At 47.8% G+C, this 22,323-nt stretch overlaps 1 protein-coding gene across 3 annotated transcripts in view; it reads left to right on the top strand.

Annotated features, from left to right (window-relative positions):
- The first annotated feature begins 3,707 nt into the window (after positions 1–3,707).
- The window catches only part of CFLAR (CASP8 and FADD like apoptosis regulator), a 37,124-nt gene continuing 18,508 nt past the window's right edge, over positions 3,708–22,323 (top strand). For 2 of the 3 annotated variants that reach the window (XR_014450844.1, XM_083154348.1), the window contains exons 1-2: positions 7,764–7,800; positions 19,870–20,228. Coding sequence is in view for 1 of the 3 variants with exons in the window: in XM_083154348.1 (XP_083010474.1) it covers positions 7,774–7,800; positions 19,870–20,228 (386 nt within the window). In the remaining 2 variants the exon portion in view is untranslated. Of the gene's footprint in view, positions 3,866–7,763; positions 7,801–19,869; positions 20,229–22,323 lie in introns of those variants that run through there. The other variant, XR_014450845.1, reaches the window with a different exon arrangement.

Genomic DNA, 22,323 nt, shown 5'->3' with positions numbered 1-22,323 from the left:
ATAGGCCACTGCTATTTTTTATTTTTTTTTATCCTAGCAGCCTTATGAAAGTTTCACTTTACAGGGACATAACTAGGAGGATGTGGAGGTTGCCACCACACACAGCAATGCAGGGTGGGAGGGGCTGTTGCCACATTTGTCTTAATCTGTTCTATTTACTTTCACTCGTAGCTTCCTTCCTCTGAGGCACGGCATTCCTTGACTGCCCCAGTCTCCTTCCCCTACCAGTTCTGTCACTAATACTGATACCACATTCATAAAATTTACTTGAGAGCTCTTTTTTTATTTGCTGACAATGTCCTTCATTACATTTGAAGATGCTGATGGACTGGAGATTCAAACCCATCCACTGTGTCATTGCTGTCAGACAATCTGTTCATTGATCTACGTATTCACCCTTGCATTGAAAGCTAGATAATTAAAACTATTTAAAGCCCCCCCCTGGAAATTCCCATTTTTGTCACGCCCCCTTCCTGCTAGGCCATGCCCCCAAAAAGTTGGGAGGTTTGATATGTGCATACTACATAAACATATATAGATTTGTGCACACTACCTACATCTGCTCAATTGCAATGTAGCGTCATATAGATAGAAAGATCATCTTAATTCAAGGGTGTTTTGAATTTGGAATGTGTTCCTTGCATTTGCAGAGTGCATACTAAAATGGGTACTATGAATGGTAAGACCATTATATAATACTATCCATCAAATTGACTATTATACAATATTACCCATCTGCTCCTACCTATTATTTATTTATTTTATTATTTATTACCAGTTTCTTATATAGCGCACACATATTCCGCAGCGCTTTACAGAGAATAGTTGAACACATCACATCAGTCCCTGCCCCAGTGGAGCTTACAATCTATATTCCCTACCACATATACACGCACACACAGACATTCTAGGGTTAATTTTTGTTGGGAGCCAATTGACCTACCAGTGTATTTTTGGATTGTGGGAGGAAACCGGAGTACCCGGAGGAAACCCACGCAAGCACGGGGAGAGTATACAAACTCTGCACAGTTAGGGCCATGGTTGGAATGGAACCCATGACCTCGGTGCTGTGAGGCAGTAATGCTGACCATTACACCGTCCGTACTGTCCATATTCTAATATCTGTCTTTACAGCTCCCTTTGTCGCTATCCAGGAAGTTTGAAACCTATCATTTTGGTTTCACTTTCTGTTGAGGAGTAATTTGGTCTATCAAGTGGCCTCTAGTGGTCACTACCGGTACTTCACCTCAAAAAGGTGAGTAGTCTTTAGCCTTTTATATGGGTTGGGATCGTTTGGTCGAATGCATTATGGTCGAATGTCATTACATCGAATCCATTAGGTCGAATTGCAGAAAGGTCGACATGACTCTAGGTCGACATGGGAAAAGGTCGAAATGATTCTAGGTCGAAAGGTCATTAGTTCGACAGGTCATTAGTTCGACATTGTCTAGGTCGACATTCACAAAGTCGACATGGGGTTTTTCACTGTTTTTTTACCTGAATGTCAACACAGTCGACATGGACACAGTTTAAAGTGCACTGCATCCCCTCGCATCGCTCGCTGCGCTCGCTATGCGTCGGGCACGGTGCCTCGCTACGCTCGGCACACTATTTTATTCTCCCACCACGCCCTAGTGGATGGTAGGGCATGAAATACCGCCTGTCAGCACATGTCGGCTCAAAAAACAGTGAAAAACCCCATGTCGACTTTGTGAATGTCGACCTAGACAATGTCGAACTAATGACCTTGTCGACCTAATGACCTGTCGAACTAATGACCTTTCGACCTAGAATCATTTCGACCTTTTCCCATGTCGACCTAGAATCATGTCGACCTTTTAGCAATTCGACCTAATGGATTCGATGTAATGACATTCGACCATAATGCATTCGACCAAATGACCGCATCCCTTTTATATATATAGTGATATCAGAATTAGGGATGGGTTTGGGGCTTGTGGCCCTCTGCGCTGATGTAGCTAAGATATTTTGGGGCATCATATTATAACATTATCTAGCACTTTTAGCTCTTACTGTATTATTTATTTTTTTACCAATGAAACACTTTCCAATTATTTCCTTATACCCATGTAACAGTCTCAACACACCGATGCTAATGCCACACTTTAATTGCTACTGACCACTAGTGTGATGCTTTAAGTTGTTTGGCCTGTGTTGGCTTTTGGGGGGCCATTGGTCTAGAGCAGGGGTTCCCAATCCCAAGCAGAATAAATATAACATTAAGCAGATTGGGTATATATGTGATTCTTAGGGTGAGTTATGTAGTAAATGAAGGATTTGGTTCTGATCCATAAATAATTTATATTGGTCCTGGACCACCAACCTGTGGCACCCCTGCAAGTGTCCCGAGGCACCCCAGGGAGCCACGGCACACAGTTTGGGAATATTTGGTTTAGGGTGTGCAGTCTGGCCACCACAGCTGTTCAACCAAGGCATGTGGCCACCACAGCTGTTCAACCAAGGCATGTGTTTACCACAGCTGTGGGTGTGTTCACCATGGCTTTTAGACTGTGGTATGTATGGAATCCCGACCGCCGAAATCCCGACAAGGGGGGGACGTGGATCACCCCCCCCCCCTTGCGGGCTCGCTGCGCTCGCCACACAGTGGGCCAGGTGCCTCGCTGCGCTCAGCACGCAAATTTCGGGATTTCGGCCGTCGGGGTTTTGAACGCCGGGATTCCGACCGCCGGGAAATGGAACGCATCCCATCCACCACAGTTGTTACAATTGTGAGTAGTTCCCCTTCGCAAAAGGAGCCGGATGTGACATCACATAAGAGCAAAATTTGTTTAATGGCCTTATGGCATTTTTTTTATTTTGTCTCTAATCTGGATTTTGTGTAGGTTATTTTATTTTTATTTTAGATGAGTGACAAATTACCATTCTCACTTCAAGAATACGTGGACCCAGTAGAGTAGTGCATGATAGGAAAGGTCCTCCCGGTGAAGGGGATCTAGCTGCTACCATGTGGCTATTGGTGATGTTTGATGCTACTGTCTTTTCTCTGTTAGACCAAGTCATGTGGCCTCCAAACCTGTGAATGTTGTGTGACCCCCACCCAAAGCTGTCAGACCATGACATGATGACATCACGGCTATTAGGGCAAGGCATGTGGCAACCATGGCTGTTAGACCATCATCATGATTGATATGTGGTCACCACTGCTGTTAACTGTGACATGTGGCATCCATGACTGTTAGACCGAGGCAGGCCAGTGTGGTCACCATGACTGTTATACTGAGACATGTGACACCACAGTGGGCTGTTAGACTGAGACATCTGGTGCTACTGGCGATGTTCAGTTTAAAGCTGCCCATACATCTACAGATCGATTGTCAGATCGGGCTGGTTGGAACAAACACCTGGTAATATCTGAATTACAGTTTTTGGCAGTTTTCCAGCATTTCAAAGCAAATGATCAACTGTCATCTGCTCTCATCCATTACCAGGATTTTGTTCCAACCAGCCAGATCTGACAATCTGTAGATGTATGACCAGCTTTACTTTCTTTTGTCTAATTTAATAAAACGCTCCATAAAGCACAGACAGCAATCCTTGGACGTTCCTCCTCGAACTTTGTTGCAATCTGTGTAACTAGACTGCGATGTCTCCTCCAGTCCCTGGTATGTAACCTTAGTGCGTTATAATGTCAGAGCAGCTACTGCCACCTGTAGGTAGGGAGGTGGTATTGCAGCTGATACAATGTAACAACAGAACACAACACAGGAACTGAAGCGTCTGAGCGGTGACTGTACTGTACCCTGTCTGGCTGACATAGGCAGGCCTGGGGATTTCCGTACTGCTGAGGCTCCCGGGCACCCGACTCTCGGCGACTCCTGTATAGGTACGAGGCAAATGCTGCAATGCTGGAGTGATGCTGTGCGAGATCACAGGAATCCCTGCTCTGTGCACTGTATGTCTGCTGTATCTGTATGTGCACTGTATGTCTGCTGTATCTGCATTATATGTCTGCTCTATGTGCACTGTAGGTCTGCTGTATTCACTGTAGGTTTGCTGTATGTATACTAATATGTAAACTTACCTTACTGTCCCTTTAAACCGGTACACACATGAATTACACAGGTTCTGTGGTTGATTACAATCAGCTGAAATGCATACCAGAAGTCAGCAGCCAGTGCAGACCCTGTGTTTCCACCTAGTTGCATGTTCTGACACCAGAAATGATGGCTCTGTACACAGTTCGCGTTCCGCAGCAAACAGTCCCTTTTATATAGTGTATGTAATAAACTGAGGTGGTTGTTCTTTAGGGACCTGTAAAATGTTGGAGTGAGGTTTATGATGTGAGTGTGTACCGTATGTACACAGTGTAATCTACTTCTGCATTCCTTGCTAGAAGATTATCCGTGCCATCTACTGGCTGGTATGTCACACTCTGCTGTGGTGAATCTAGCACATGTCTGGTCTGCATTTCAGCACTGAAATACAGCTCATACTGTGCTAGAAACACCACAGCAGAGCGTGACACTGCAGGCAGGGAAAAGAAACTGCACAGGTTTTTAAAATGAATCCTATTATCTCTCTAAAGCCCCCCATACATGGTCCGTTTTGCCGGTCCGTTTTGTACTTTTAAGTACACATCGTATCGTATCGGATCGCATGCTTTGTGCATGCACTGCGATCCGATACGATGTGTACCTAGTACAAAAAGTATGTGCAGCACATACTTTATGTACCGTACTATGTGATGCACGGGTGCGCGCATCGCATAGTACAGAACGGAGCCGGCAAAAGCGGAGCATCTATGGGCTCCTTAATGCTGGGAACACACTATGGGATTTTAAGGAACGCTATGCGTGATAACGATATCATTAACAGCCTGCATATCGTTCAGTTATCATTAACAATGAGTGCTCCCGCGGATCACTAACGATCTGCCTGATCGTCTGAACATGCAGTCCAATCTGATGATATCGTCAGCGACTGCATGTTCGGCGGGGTTCTGATGCTGGCACTGAATGATATTGTCAACGTGGGCAGGTGACCCAGACGTCATTTAGGATGCATCGTCATTCACATTTATCATTACCTTAAGTGTTCATTCGGGCACCCTGCACCTTTCAAAACAAGTGTTCCTTTTTCCTGTCTGGGGTGTTGCTCTCTGATCTGGTGCTTCTAGCACAGTCTGGTCTGTAGCTAAGTGGTAAGATACAAACCTGACTGTGCTAGAGGCACCAGGAAAGAGGATTTGCATGGGTGTTTGAATGGTGCAGGATGCTAGAATGAACACTGACCTTGAATGGATGCAAAATGCCCCTTCAGGTCCCTGCTTACTATAGTTGCCTAGTCCATGTCTTGCTTAATAGAGGAAATTAACCCTATAGCCTCTGTGGCAGAGGGCCTTATTCTAGTTTACTCTTTCTGACAAAATCCTTCTTAGATGGACAAAACCATGTACACTGCCGGGGGGCAGATGTAAAATGTGCAGAGAGAATTAGATTTGTGTGAGTTATTTTGTTTCTGTGCAGGGTAAATACTGGCTGCTTTATTTTTACACTGCAATATAGGTCTCACTTTGAAGTAAAACCCCACCCAAATCTAATTCTCTCTGTACAAGTTACATCTGCCCCACCTGCAGTGCACATGGTTTTGTCCATCTAAGAAGGATTTTGTCAGAGTGAACTAGAATAAGGCTCAGAGTGTCTGCTTACACAATTGACAAAGTTGGCACTGTATAGATTCCAGGGAGGCTCGAGTTGCGTTTCCTCATTCTAGCTATGTTAAAAAGCACAATACTGCCGTGTACTTGTTACATTATTTCTCCGCCCCTACTAGTTCTTGGCGTTGGTTGCCGGTACAGTTAACCCTTCGTACATGCATCTCTCACTTTGATGTGGGGCTGTAGATGTTTTGTATTATGTGAAAATGTTAAAAGACTTTTACTTAAAAAATCACCCAACTAATGCAGAGATCCACTGCACCAGGGCAACATTAGCAATGTGCTGATCAGGCTGTAGCACCAGGCCATTACATAAAAATAGGCCCACAGCATAATGAGAACTATCTGCCCACCCAGACGGTCATAAATTGTAAGCGTTAAAACTGTTTTTACATTTTTACCCCGGAAAGGAACAGCTGGAGAGCCGCAGTTTGGCCATGCCTGGTGTAGGGAGAGTGCACGCCCACACGTCACTGGCCACACTTACACATCATTGGCCACGCTCACTTGGCACTAGCCACACCCACACTGTGTTGGCCACACCCACACATCACTGGCCACACCCCCGAGGACTGATTTGATTTTGAGTCTTTTAGCGCCCACGGATCAGCCAATAAATAAATGTGTTATGTGAAACGCGCTGAGGATCACTAGGCGAACCGGTCAAACTACAGGGGAAATTAGATTCTACCATCTTCTAGAACGTGCTGGATAAATAAGTAGAATCTTTTCAAGACCTGTGATATATTTCAGGCCAGTACCGTGGTCAGGATTTGCTAATGAAATGAGGACTGAGGTTTGCCATAAGAACCAGAATGTGCCGGTATATGAATTACCGGGATACGATCATTGGGTCACCAGCATGATGGTCGACATGGGTTAAAAGGTCGACATGGTGTTTTTCACTTTATTTCTGTGCCGACAGGCGGTATTTCGTGCCCTACCTACCATCCACTAGGGCAGGGGTGGCCAACCGGTCAGAGGTAAAGAGCCGAAAAATATCGGTAGTCAAGCTAAAGAGCCGACATCATGCGTGCGCGGAAGGCGCATGCGCCAAAAAAAGGGGCGTAGTTTATTTTGACCCCTTGGGTGGGTGTGATACAAATATGCCTCCAATAGTGCAGTGCCATATATACATATGCCCCCAATAGTGCCAGATACACATATGCCCCCCACGATGCCAGGTATGCACCACACGGTGCCGGGTATGCCCCTATGGTGCCAGAAAGCTGGTATGCCCCCACAGTGCCACAAACTGCTATGCCCCCACAGTGCAAATTTCCCAGCAGCAGCACTCACCGTTGTTGCTGCTGCTGCCGGGCGGGGAGAGGACAGTCTGGTGTCCCCCTGCAGTCCTCCTGTCATGTCACTGATGGGAGGAGAGCACAGCACACCGCGCATCTCCTTCCCCCTCACTTCCCTGTGACTGGGCTGTCTACCAATCAAAGCTCGCTGGCCGGCTCCTGATTGGCTGCTGGCACGCGAGCTCTGATTGGCAGACGGCCTAGTCACAAGGATGCACAGTAAGGTGTAGGAGAGATGCGCGATGCGCGCTCTCCTCCCCTCAGAAGGAGAAGGGATTCAGGGAACCGGCAGCAGGGGGGACTGGGACGGGCGGCGGGCAGCAGTGGGAGCAGGAGCCTCACTTTACAAGGGGGAGAGCCGCATGAGGCTCAAGAGCCACGGGTTGGCCACCACTGCACTAGGGCGTGGATGGTAGGGCGAGCGAGGCACAGTGTCCAAAGCATGGCGAGCGCAGCGTTACGTTTCAGTGTCCACGACTAGGTCGACATTCAGGATAAAAAGAATGTGAAAAACCCCATGTTGACCTTTTGACTGTCGACCTAACGACCCTGCCAGCCTAATGATCCTGTCGACCTAAACGCAAGTCGACCTAATAACTGTCGACCAGTTGTGACCTAATCATCCATACCCGAATCACCTTTCCTGCTTGTGATATAGTTGGTGGACTGTGTGACCCATCTGCCAAAGTGAAACCTGATTCCGCCTACTCAGAGATTAGCTGTTTATACAAAATAAATTCCTTTCTGTCTCACAACCCAGTGCGACCAGTCATGTCCGGAGTGCGACTTCCTCTTCCTGTAAGTTACCGTGTTGCCAGAGAATTCTATTTGTGGTTGTATTCCACACTTTGCTACAAATGACCATTGCCGAGGAATTGTTTATAGATGCATTCTACAATGGTGCCATTTATTCATCGCACATACTGTAGATAGGGAAGCGGTCATCTATTAGAATGAACTTAGGTCTACAGTCATTAGGTCGACCCCACTAGGTCGACTGGCAGGAAGGTCAACCTGACTTAAGGTCGACATGGGCCAAGGTCGACATGACTTAAGGTCGAATTTGCATAAAGGTCGACATAAGGAAGGTCGACTGGTCATAAGGTCGACATGGGTTTTTCACTGTGTTTTGAGCCGACATGTGCCGACAGGCGGTATTTCATGCCCTACCATCCACTAGGGTGTGGTGGGAGAATAAAATAGTGTGCCGAGCGCAGCGAGGCACCGTGCCCGAAGCATCACGAGCGAAGCGAGCGATGCGAGGGTCCGATTCTCGTTGCCAACTGTGTCCATGTCGACTGTGTCGACATTCGGATAAAAAAACAGTGAAAAACCCATGTCGACCTTATGACCAGTCGACCTTTATGCAAATTCGACCTTAAGTCATGTCGACCTTGGCCCATGTCGACCTTAAGTCAGGTCGACCTTCCTGCCAGTCGACCTAGTGGGGTCGACCTAATGACTGTAGACCTAAGTTCATTCTGACAGATATACCGATTCCTGTAGATAACGGCTGCTGGTTACCACCTTCCCATACAGACAGTGTTAATGTTGTTTATGTTGTAGTTGTTAGATGGTATGTATGTATTATTAGTCCTTTGTATTACATGCCACAGCGTGCACACACCGCTACTGTTATACATACATACAAAAAAAAACAAGTAGCGCTAACAACAATTACATAAAAAATTAACAAATATTTAATAATAAAAATGCACATAAATGAAAATAATTAGCACTGCACAATGCACCTTTTGACCATTTGCTGATAATATTGCTGGAAGAGTGGAAATGAAAATCTATCCGTTCCTATTTATACCACCAACAACCAGTCCACATACAAAGTTTCCAATGAGGAGGTCTCTCATACAGTATATGATGGTAGGTGTATATTTACCACAATGGATGTCTGCTTGAGGAGTTTAATCCAATTTAGGATGGCATAGCAGCAATGTCCTCCATAATAGTGGCAATGAGAGAAAGGCAGTTTCCTCCGGAGTGGCAAAATCCCTGAATATTGTGGTTTGCAGGGCGGCTGGTCAGGATCTACCTCCACCAAAGGCAGTAATAAAGTGTCCTCAGCTGGTAATGTGTTTCGCTGTAGCCAGGTACCTTTGACAAAGCTGTACCTGGCTACAGAGAAACGCATGAGGAGCTGAGCATCTGGACACTATGCATACCACCATTATACATACGTGCCTTGTGTTTGGGTATTGTTAAACGCCTCCTAATCTTAAATTTACTATGAGCTGCATCTTGCATTAGCAGACATGCTCTAGCCACGTATCGGATAGAGCAGGGCTGGGCAATTGCGGCCCTCCAGATGATAGTGAACTACACATCCCAGGATACTTTGCATTAGTTTAGCTATGTGGCCATGCTGAAACTGATGCAAGCCATGCTGGGATGTGTAGTTCATCAACATCTGGAGGGCCGGTGTTGCCCAGCCCTGGGATAGAGCCTGCAAGTGATCTGAGTATGGGAGGGGGCTCACTGTCAGCCTCTGGTAAGTGAGAATGATAGAGGGGATCGTGATGCCTTGGTACAAAGTGTTCTTCCTAAAAAAGTGGAGCTCAGACCATACAATATGGGTAAAAGTGTGAAAGCGTGGCTCATTGTGCATCAAAGTGACTGGGACAAAGGGTTTGTCTACTGAGCAGTGAGATTAACCCTGGTATTGCTGAGTCTTGCTGCTATTTTGTGTGTGTTTGTTTAGATATAATAAAACGATGGTTTCCGGGCAGATGTACAGTATGAAGCTGGTACACTTCTGTGCCCTTATCATACCTCCCAACATGACCCTCTCCAGGAGGGACACATTGCTCTGCTCCTGCACTTTCCTCTTAATTAATAATTGCCATCACCTGTGGAGAAACACCTTTCTTATTAGTAAATCTGTTCAACACAGGTGATGGCAATCATGCATTAAGAGAAAAAGTCCAGAAGCAGAGTCATTTGTCCCTCCTGGCATGGGTCATGTTGGGAGGTATGCCCTTATCACTGCTTCATATATCTGCCCCATATTTAAGCCATGATGAAGTACCCAGAAGGCCAGGGGTGATACGTAAAGCTTACAGGGTTGATATACCTACAAAGTGTAAAGCTGTCAAGGCAAAATGAGTTAAACATTACCCCTGTATCCTCATGTCTGGTAACGCTCAAACCACAAAACAAGAACTAACACAGAAGTACGGATGTTGTAGTGGATAACATTACTGCCTCACAGCGCTGAGGTCATGGGTTCCATTCCCACCATGTGTTATATATACGGGGCAGTACGGATGGTGTAATGGTTAGCATTACTGCCTCACAGCGCTGAGGTCATGGGTTCCATCCCCACCATGTGTTATATATACGGGGCAGCACGGATGGTGTAATGGTTAGCATTACTGCCTCACAGCGCTGAGGTCATGGGTTCCATTCCCACCATGTGTTATATATACGGGGCAGTATGGATGGTGTAATGGTTAGCATTACTGCCTCACAGCGCTGAGGTCATGGGTTCTATTGCCACCATGTGTTATATATACAGGGCAGTACGGATGGTGTAATGGTTAGCATTACTGCCTCACAGCGCTGAGGTCATTGGTTCTATTGCCACCATGTGTTATATATACAGGGCAGTACGGACGGTGTAATGGTTAGCATTACTGCCTCACAGCGCTGAGGTCATGGTTTCGATCCCCACCATGTGTTATATATACGGGGCAGTACGGATGGTGTAATGGTTAGCATTACTGCCTCACAGCACTGAGGTCATGGGTTCTATCCCCACCATGTGTTATATATACGGGGCAGTACGGACGGTGTAATGTTTAGCATTACTGCCTCACAGCGCTGAGGTCATTGGTTCTATTGCCACCATGTGTTATATATACAGGGCAGTACGGATTGTGTAATGGTTAGCATTACTGCCTCACAGCACTGAGGTCATGGGTTCTTTTCCCACATTGTGTTATATATACGGGGCAGTACGGACGGTGTAATGGTTAGTATTACAGCCTCACAGCACTGAGATCATGGGTTCTATTCCCACCATGTGTTATATATACGGGGCTGTACGGATGGTGTAATGGTTAGCATTACTGCCTCACAGCACTGAGGTCATCGGTTCTATCCCCACCATGTGTTATATATACGGGGCAGTACGGACGGTGTAATGGTTAGCATTACTGCCTCACAGAACTGAGGTCATGGGTTCTATTCCCACCATGTGTTATATATACGGGGCAGTACGGACGGTGTAATGGTTAGCATTACTGCCTCACAGCACTGAGGTCATGGGTTATATCCCCACCATGTGTGTTATATATACGGGGCAGTACGGATGGTGTAATGGTTAGCATTACTGCCTCACAGCGCTGAGGTCATTGGTTCTATTGCCACCATGTGTTATATATACAGGGCAGTACGGACGTGTAATGGTTAGCATTACTGCCTCACAGCACTGAGGTCATGGGTTCTATTCCCACCATGTGTGTTATATACGGGGCAGTACGGACGGTGTAATGGTTAGCATTACTGCCTCACAGCACTGAGGTCATCGGTTCTATCCCCACCATGTGTTATATATACGGGGCAGTACGGACGGTGTAATGGTTAGCATTACTGCCTCACAGAACTGAGGTCATGGGTTCTATTCCCACCATGTGTTATATATACGGGGCAGTACGGACGGTGTGATGGTTAGCATTACTGCCTCACAGCGCTGAGGTCATGGGTTCTATTCCCACCATGTGTTATATATACGGGGCAGTACGGACGGTGTAATGGTTAGCATTACTGCCTCACAGCGCTGAGGTCATGGGTTATATCCCCACCATGTGTGTTATATATACGGGGCAGTACGGATGGTGTAATGGTTAGCATTGCTGCCTCACAGCGCTGAGGTCATGGGTTCTATTCCCACCATGTGTGTTATATACGGGGCAGTACGGATGGTGTAATGGTTAGCATTACTGCCTCACAGCGCTGAGGTCATGGGTTCTATCCCCACCAGGTGTTATATATACAAGGCAGTACGGACGGTGTAATGGTTATATTACTGCCTCACAGCGCTGAGGTCATGGGTTCTATCCCCACCATGTGTTATATATACGGGGCAGTACGGACGGTGTAATGGTTAGCATTACTGCCTCACAGCGCTGAGGTCATGGGTTCTATCCCCACCATGTGTTATATATACGGGGCAGTACGGATGGTGTAATGGTTACATTACTGCCTCACAGCACTAAGGTCATGGGTGCTATCCCCACCATGTGTGTTATATACCGGGCAGTACGGACGGTGTAATGGTTATATTACTGCCTCACAGAACTGAGGTCATGGGTTCTATTCCCACCATGTGTTATATATACGGGGCAGTACGGATGGTGTAATGGTTATCATTACTGCCTCACAGCGCTGAGGTCGTGGGTTCTATCCCCACCATGTGTTATATATATATATATATACGGGGCAGTACGGATGGTGTAATGGTTAGCATTACTGCCTCACAGAGCTGAGGTCATGGGTTCTATCCTCACCATGTGTTATATATACAGGGCAGCACGGACGGTGTAATGGTTAGCATTACTGCCTCACATCACCGAGGTCATGGGTTCTATTCCCACCATGTGTTATATATACAGGGCAGTACGGATGGTGTAATGGTTACATTACTGCCTCACAGCACTGAGGTCATGGGTTCTATTCCCACCATGTGTTATATATACAGGGCAGTACGGATGGTGTAATGGTTAGTATTACTGCCTCACAGCGCTGAGGTCACTGGTTCTATTCCCACCATGTGTTATTTATACAGGTCATTGGTTCTATTCCCACCATGTGTTATATATACAGGGCAGTACGGATGGTGTAATTCCTCACAGCGCTGAGGTCATGGGTTCTATTCCCACCATGTGTTATATATACGGAGCAGTACGGATGGTGTAATGGTTAGCATTAATGCCTCACAGCGCTAAAATGATGGGTTCTATCCCTATCATGTGTTATATATATATATACAGGGCAGTACGGATGGTGTAATGGTTAGTATTACTGCCTCACAGCGCTGAGGTCATTGGTTCTATTCCCACCATGTGTTATTTATACAGGTCATTGGTTCTATTCCCACCATGTGTTATATATATATATATATATATATATATATATATATATATATATATATATATACACGGCAGTACGGATGGTGTAATGCCTCACAGCGCTGAGGTCATGGGTTCTATTCCCACCATGTGTTATATATACGGGGCAGTACGGACGGTGTAATGGTTACATTGCTGCCTCACAGCGCTGAGGTCATGGGTTCTATCCCCACCATGTGTTATATATACGGGGCAGTACGGACGGTGTAATGGTTACATTGCTGCCTCACAGCGCTGAGGTCATGGGTTCTATCCCCACCATGTGTTATATATACGGGGCAGTACGGATGGTGTAATGGTTAGCATTACTGCCTCAAAGCACTGAGGTCATGGGTTCCATTCCCACCATGGCTCTAACGGTGTGGAGTTTGTATATTCTCCCCGCGCTTGCGTGGGTTTCCTCCAGGTACTCCGGTTTCCTCCCACAATCCAAAAATATACTGGTAGTTTAATTAATTGGCTCCCAACAAATTAACCATATGTCTGTGTGTACATGTGGTAGGGAATATAGATTGTAAGCTCCACTGGGGCAGGGACTGATGTAAAGCGCTGCGGAATATGTGTGTGATATATAAGAAACGTAATAAATAAACCGAAGGATGATCATAAAATGCACGTCAAATATTTCATATCCAAAATCTCTGTTTTATTGCAGGTATGACAGTGACCATTTTAATTGGTGCTGATAGTCATACATGGTATTATCAGTAATACTGGGTTCTAATGCTGTAAAAAAAACCACCGTGTTCTATGTAGACATTGAGGGATATTCAATGCGGCCGGCGAGGGGGTTTGTACAGTGAGGATGGCTTTTCCTCGCCATCGGAGTATTCACCTCCCTCCCCATAGCGAGGTTCACTCGCCGTTTGCCTCCTCGCCTGTTCCCTGAGGCAAGGTGGTAATGGCGAGTGTGGCCATTAAAACGGTGGGGCTAGCCACAAAATGCGGCGGACTCGCTGTATTTGCGGCGAACCTCGCCGTTTAAGGGGGATCCTCGTCGGCCTCTTACAGCAAGGATTCTGCCCAAACACTGAATGCGACGAGGGGGTTTGACGGCGAGGATGGTTTATTTTCCTCTCCGTACAAACATGTGCATGTCTCATTAGAGAAAAAGCAGTTGCCCGCAATCAAATAGTCACTGCCCAGACAGAAAGAACAACCGCTTCTTGCAAAATTGCGAAAGCATCACAAATCGCTAGGCATTCGCAGATCCATTCCATCCCCAAATCCAGTACCATCGAGGAGTACCTTCTACCAAATAATCCTTAGGCTTCCACCAGCAGGCTTGAAGTTGTCTCTGCTGTCGTCAGAGACCCGCTCAAAAACACCTGGGCACCCCTGCGTTTTTACAAAAACACCCAGAAAACACGAGGTTTCTGCACATAAACACCAGCTTCCTGTCCATCTGCGACTGCGCTGTAAAATCCACCTGTAGCGGAACAGTACAATCCGTAGCGTGGTCACCTGGGGTCAGATCACGCTGACTGCGTGGCATGTTGCGTCCCACTGTAGGAAAATCCCCAGATTCCCCGGTCCTCAGAGGTTTACAGTAATTTCCAGTCTTCAGCTTCTCATAATAACATACAAATCAGGAGTACAGCATGACACTGACACCGACAACCACCCCCTCCCCAGCACCCACAATAATACTGGCAGGGCCGTTTCTAGACAATTTAGCTCCCAGGGCGAAGAAATAAAAATGCGCCCCCCCCAATACATAGCATGGTATTATAGTAATTTCGCGCGCCGAAGGCGCGCGCCGAAATAGGGGGTGTGGCTTGATATTAAAAGGGGTGTGGCTTAATGTAAGGCGTGGTCTAGCAGGAAAACAATTACCTTATATCACACTTTTGCAACCTGCAAGACCAGACATTGGTTGCTGCAGGAATTGTTATTGTCCTCCCGCACTTAAGTTGGCTGGCTGAAGGCCACACAATGACCTAGTACGCCTCACAATGACAGGCTACTTAAATCATTATACACTATTTATCTGTGATGCCAATTACACATTACGCCGTACACTGTGATGACGATTACATATTACGCCGCACACCGTGATGACAATTACACATTACACCGCACACCAAGATGCCCATTAGACCACACACTGTGATGGCAATTACACAATACTCCCCACATCGTAATGCCCATTACACATTATGCCCCATGTGCCGCTGCCGCACAACCGATGCTGTTTACTAATATGCCCCCACAGTGCCAGATATGCCCCCACAGCGCCACAAATATATACCCCACAGTGCCACATATATGCCCCCACAGTGCCACACATATGCCCCCACAGTGACACAAATATATGCCCCCACAGTGACACAAATATATGCCCCCACAGTCCCACAAATATATGCCCCCACAGTGCCACACATATGCCCCCAGTGCCACAAATATATGCCCCCACAGTGCCACAATTATGCCCCACAGTGCCACACATATGCCCCACAGTGCCACAGATATATGCCCCCAGTGCCACAGATATATGCCCCCAGTGCCACAGATATATGCCCCCAGTGCCACAGATATATGCCCCCCCAGTGCCACAGATATATGCCCCCCAGTGTCACAAACATATGCCCCCAGTGCCACAGATATATGCCCCCAGTGCCACAGATATATGCCCCCAGTGCCACAGATATATGCCCCCAGTGCCACAGATATATGCCCCCCAGTGCCACAGATATATGCCCCCCAGTGTCACAAACATATGCCCCCAGTGCCACAGATATATGCCCCCAGTGCCACAGATATATGCCCACAGTGCCACAGATATATGCCCCCCAGTGTCACAAACATATGCCCCCAGTGCCACAGATATATGCCCCCAGTGCCACAGATATATGCCCCCAGTGCCACAGATATATGCCCCCCAGTGCCACAGATATATGCCCCCCAGTGCCACAGATATATGCCCCCCAGTGTCACAAACATATGCCCCCAGTAACAAACTTACTTGGAGAGGGGAGGGGAGCGCATCGTGCTTCTCTCCTATCCCGCGCCCGAGCTCCTATTGGCTGACAGCGGCAGCCCAGTGACGTGGGCGAGGGGACGGAGAAACGCACGATGCGTTCCCCTCCCCTCTCCAGCGTGGAGTCGGGCGGCCGGGGAGACAGCGGCAGCGGCTGCGGCTGCGGCTGCGGGCGGGGGGGTTAGACTGCCGGGCGCCCTGGCTGTTTCAGAGGCGGACAAGCCGTGCGGCGCCCCGGGCTGCTGCACGGCTTGTCCGCCTCTAGAAACGGCCCTGAATACTGGCACTGCTAACCGCCCCCTCCCCGCCACCCACAGTGATATTTAGAGTTCTGCCTAAGAAAATTACTGGGATTTCCAGTATAGAAGTGGGAACATAATATAATGGTGGCGTGTTTGTTTATACAGTCACCTGCTAGAGATAATTTCCCTTATTAAAGGTTCTGGGTCACGGAACGTATAATGTTCAGTTGTATCTGTCAGCTGAGTTTCCCATGACTGGGTCCGACCACGAGCCGGTGTAACCCAGGCACTAGAATCATCTGATTTGGTGAAGAACACGTATTAGTATCAGTTTGACATTGTGGTTACACTGAGACGATGTGAAATGAGAGGTATGTAGGAAAAACTTTGTATAAATTTTGTTATTTTAAACCATCCAAATGTATGTGGTTAGCTTACATCTCACGGGCAGGGCCCTCCTTCCTAATGTTCCTCTTTTGCTTCCGGAACTCCTTTTGTCTTGTCTCCTTGGTGTGTGGGGGTAAAGTATACCTTTGGTTGCCTTTAGGAACTGTCATTTTATAGATTGTGCTAGATCATCAGCATCAGGAGTCAGCTTTTTGCAGCCTAACACTAAATCCCCCTCCAAAAAATTTACATTTGGAATGTTGACTGGCGGGATTCTGACAGGTGTTGGGATTACAGCGCAGGTATCCTGTCCACTGGCATCCTGCGTGCTGAGATGACAATTGCATCCCTGCAGGGAATGTGTCCTTGATGCCTTGAAAAAAAGAGCATCTTCGAGAATAACCGTTTCTCATTACTACTAGCTGAGTTACCTGGCGTTACTGCTAGCTGAGTTACCCGGCGTTACTGCTAGCTGAGGTACTCGGCGTTACTGCTACAGTAGCTGAGGTACCCGGCGTTCCTGTTAGCTGAGGTACCCGGCGTTCCTGCTAGCCGAGGTACCCGGCGTTACTGCTAGCTGAGGTACCCGGCGTTACTGCATACCCTCCAACATCTGGAGGGCAAAAATCGGTAGGCATCCGGGAAGGGGGTGTGGCCACGGGTTAAAGTGGTCGCAGTTAAAGTGGGCGTGGCCACACCCCCTTTCTGAGTGTGTACTGTGCCTTTTTTTTTTTTAAAAGGATCCCCACCAGTTGCCAGCCAGCCCGATATATGTGAACAATAACATCCCAGCCCCACACAAGTAGTACTGCGTTAGACCTCGCCCCCAGGCCATGTGCGGTAGCGGGAGGCCTGCTCATCTCTCGGCTCCACGGAGCCGGTTAATTTTGTTGGCTCACAGCAAGAGGGAGGGCTGGCATACCCTTACTGTTGAGGCGGCGCTTGTCATTCCCAGCACCTCCGCATATGTGTTATGTGGAGAACCCCGGGCAGGCGGCAGGACTACAGTCATGTGAGACCAGGGGGGAGGCGGGCACACTGAGAGTGACTGCCGAGGCCCCCCCGCAGGGCACCTTGGGAGACGTAGTCTTGGCCAGCCACTCCCCCCTCACGGCTCTTGCTGCCAGAAGAGCAGCCAGCGGTTACTTCCTACAACTCCCAGAGTCGGAGGAGCTGGCTATGAAAAATCGGTACATCGGTACACTTTGATTTTTGCCGGTACAGACCGTTAAAAAGCGGTACTGTACCGGCAGAATCGGTACAGTTGGAGGGTATGGTTACTGCTAGCTGAGGTACCCGGCGTTACTGATAGCTGAGGTACCCGGCGTTACTGATAGCTGAGGTACCCGGCGTTACTGCTAGCTGAGGTACCCGGCGTTACTGCTAGCTGAGGTACCCGGCGTTACTGCTAGCTGAGGTACCCAACGTTACTGCTACAGTAGCTGAGTTACCCGGCGTTACTGCTAGCTGAGGTACCCGGTGTTACTACTACAGTAGCTGAGGTACCCGGCGTTACTGCTACAGTGGCTGAGGTACCCGGCGTTACTGCTACAGTGGCTGAGGTACCCGGCGTTACTGCTACAGCGGCTGAGGTACCCGGCATTACTACTACAGCAGCTGAGGTATCCGGCGTTACTGCTAGCTGAGGTACCCGGATGAAATCGTGCCCAAATCGCATAGTGTATGGGGGCCTTTTACCTGTGTGCAGAAAGCGATTGCACACACAGAATATCTGCATGACGCGGAATATTTGCTTATTATTATCATAATGCTAAAAAAGAAACCCCAAGCAGCTGGTATAAGATGACTGTATTCATTTCCCACTTGTGTGAGTGGAATCACACGTCATTGTATACTGCTGCGTAGTTTCCTAAAACGTCAAATAGGGACTTTCACTTTCCTTCCCTCCTGTGAACACATCTGCAGGATGGAGGGGTGCAGGTCATTAACAGGTTTCATTGTCTAATAGTGAGTTAGAGGATTGTACTTCAGCCAGGGAAGAGAACACAGTATTCTGTGTGGGCGACCGACCGGTAACCAGACGTACTGGGGTGAGTGAGAGAGGCCGAATCTGCCGGAATGTTCACTGGAAACAGGAATAATGTGTTCCCTATACTGTATGTCCAGCAAACTATGGGGGTTATTCTGGTTGGTTTGTAAAAGCAAACTTCTTTAATGGACAAAACCATGTGCACTGCAGGTGGGGCAGATGTAACGTTTGACAGTTTGATAATTAGTCTACATCTACTATATCTGTGTGTTTGCCTGAAGCGTCTCCCAGCCCTCGCTTGATTGACAAGCTACGACTTTTTGGAGGTGGAGTGGGGGGTGTTTCTGGCCAGAGCCCCTTGAAACGGGGGCTGTCCAATTAGAATTATCTGTAAAACAAAAAACACACAAGTTCAGTGAAATCTATGTGTTTTTTACAGGCCACAATTTGGTTCTTGGGTCCGCTTTTGAGAGTCTGTTTCAGTGAAGCAATTGCCCCAGGATCATTGGATACCCCCTATGCTCTTATATTGTTTTTAATGCATGCCTGTACATTGCTATGTGTGATACATTGGTCTATGGTTATTCTCTCAGGGAACTTTCAGACCGTTATATTTGGGAAGTTCTGTGGTTGTTTGATATCGCTGGGTGCGAGCAGATCACTGAGGCCTTGTGTCTAACAACTGATAATCAGATCCCAGCTGTTGACTACTTGGGCCTAATTCAGGCCTGATCGCAGGACAATATTGTTCTCAAATGGGCAAAACGCTGCTGCACTGCAGGTGGGGCAGATGTAACATGTGCAGAGAGAGTTAGATTTGGGTGAGTAATTTTGTTTCTGTGCCGGATAAATAATGGCTACTTTATTTTTACACTGCAGTTTCGATTTCATTTTAACCCCCCCCCCCCCCCAATCTAACTCTCTGCACATGTTACATTTGCCCCACCTGCAGTGCAGCATGGTTTTGCTCAATTTGTAATAAAGAGATATGTGGAATATATACTCCCCCCTTCTTGTGCCCCCTTTTGGGGAACGCAGAAATGCACACATTTTATGAAACTGCGCAATATTGCCGCTGACCATCCTCCGTTAATCAGTGTATTGTTATGTTCTTCCCCATAGGTGCCGACAGGTGAGTCGTTTTGCAGTCACAAGCAGCGTCTCTTTCTGAGTGCGGACTCTGTGGCACGCAGGGATATTGTGATGACCAGCAGTTCCCTTCCCAATAGCGCAGTTCTTCAGATCGAGGAAGAGTTGGACAGTGAGGAGCGGGAGGTCCTGTTGTTCGCTTGCAGAGAGATCGTATCGAACACTAACACCCGGGATCTGCTAAGCGAGCTGAATGAGACGACGGAGCACGGATTAGCTGAGGCTCTGTACTTGGTGAAAAGGTTTGATCTGCTCAGGAGATATCTAAAGAAATCAAGAAATGATGTCGAAAAACTGATGTCAACACCAAGCAGAATAATTCCAGATTACAGGTAACCATTAGGGGGAGGGCTTAGTATCTTCATGTCCATAAACCCCCCCAGGGCAAATTGGTAAAAATGTTGAAACATTGAATAGATGGAGTGCAAATTCCATCTACTCTGTGCGAAAACGGAAGCAATGTCGACGTATTTCCACGGATAAAAAACCTATGAATACGTAACTCTAAACCTCCCTACCTGCAGCGGCCTTTGCAGCCTAACACTAAGTGCCCCACTAGTGCCTAAACCTCACTACTCGCACAACTACTCATAACTCCTCCCCCCTTTGCGGCCTAACCCTAAGTGCCCCACTAGTGCCTAAACCTCACTACTTGCACAACTACTCATAACTCCTCCCCCCTTTGCGGCCTAACCCGAAGTGCCTCACTAGTAGTAGTAGTACGTTTATTTATAAGGCGCCACAAAGTGTCCGCAGCGCCGTACATAGCAAACAAAAAAAAACAAATTACAAGGTAACGTACAGGGTGTGTAGAAAGATACAGTATAAATAGGGGTATAGCTGGTAGAACTAAAATCAGCATCAGTTCAGAAGTAGGTGTCAAAATAGTCAAGGAGACCGAAGATGAAGTAGAGGAAGGGAAGAACAGGACAGGAGCACAGGTGAGGTAATGAGGTAGGGTGAGTACGTGAGGAAGGAGGGCCCTGCTCATAAGAGTTAACATACTAAAAATAGGTGGGTGGACGAACGAAATACAATAGGATAAGTAGGAACGGAGGGGAACGGAGGCAGGATAGGAGGATCAAAAGAGGTTAGGAGGAGGGATAGGCTAGTCGAAAAAAGTGGGTTTTGAGGGAGCGCTTGAAGGAGGTAAGGGAATCAGATAGCCTGATGGGTGGCGGGAGGTTGTTCCAGTGCAGGGGGGCAGCGCGAGAGAAATCTTGGACACGGGAGTGGGAGGAGGTGATTAGGTGAGAGGTCAGTCGGCGGTCAGCGATGGAGCGAAGAGGACGGGAGGGAGTGTGGATAGAGATCAGTGAAGAGAGGTAGGGAGCTGTGGAGGAGGAGAGAGCCTTGTAGGTGGTGGTGAGGAGTTTAAAGAGAACTCGGAAAGGAATGGGGAGCCAGTGAAGAGATAAACAGAGGGGGGAGGCGGAGGTAGAGCGGCGGGAGAGGAAGATGAGCCTAGCAGCAGCGTTAAGAATGGATTGGAGAGGTGCGAGGCGGGTGAGAGGTAGCCCAGAGAGAAGGATGTTGCAGTAGTCAAGGCGGGAGATGACAAGAGAGTGAATGAGAATTTTGGTCGCGTCAGTGGAGAGGAATGGTCTGATGCGTGAGATGTTGCGTAGGTGAAAGCGGCAAGACTGTGAGAGAGCACGAATGTGGGGGGTGAAAGAGAGGGAGGAGTCAATGATGACACCGAGGTGGAGGTGATCTCGGTTTCACCAATGCTGATGGAGATAGTGGGAGAAGAGGGGATGTTCGGGGGATGGAAGATTAGAAGTTCAGTTTTAGCCATGTTTAGTTTCAGGAAGCGTTGGGTCATCCAGGCTGAGATGGCCGTGAGGCATTCGGAGACCTTGGACAGAAGTGATGGGGATAAGTCGGGGGAGGAGAGATAGATTAGGGTATCATCAGCATAAAGGTGGTAATGAAAACCATAGGAGCTGATGAGGGTGCCCAGAGAGGTGGTGTAGAGGGAGAAGAGGAGAGGGCCAAGGACTGACCCTTGGGGAACACCGACTGGCTGGGGGGTAGTAGGAGAGGAGGAGCTCGGAGTGGAGACGGAGAAGGAGCGATCGGAGAGGTATGAGGTGAACCAGGAGAAGACCGTGCCAGTGATGCCAAAGGAGCGGAGGGTGTTGAGCAGGAGAGGGTGGTCAACAGTGTCAAAGGCAGCCGACAGATCAAGCTGGATGAGGATAGAGAAGAGGCCTTTGGATTTAGCCGATAGTAGATCGTTAGTGACTTTGGTCAGGGCAGTTTCAGTGGAATGTAAAGGGCGGAACCCGGATTGGAGGGGGTCTAGAATGGAGTTAGCAGTAAGGTGGCTTAGGAGACGATTATAGGTCAGACGTTCTAGGAGTTTGGAGGCAAAAGGGAGGAGGGAGATGGGCCTGTAGTTGGATGGAGAGTTGGGGTCCAGAT

The sequence above is a fragment of the Crinia signifera genome, chromosome 7 (assembly GCF_055691185.1).
Source record: "Crinia signifera chromosome 7, ASM5569118v1, whole genome shotgun sequence".
NCBI lineage: Eukaryota > Metazoa > Chordata > Amphibia > Anura > Myobatrachidae > Crinia > Crinia signifera.
Note: the sequence above shows the minus strand (reverse complement) of the source record. Positions and strands in the feature narration are given on the sequence as shown.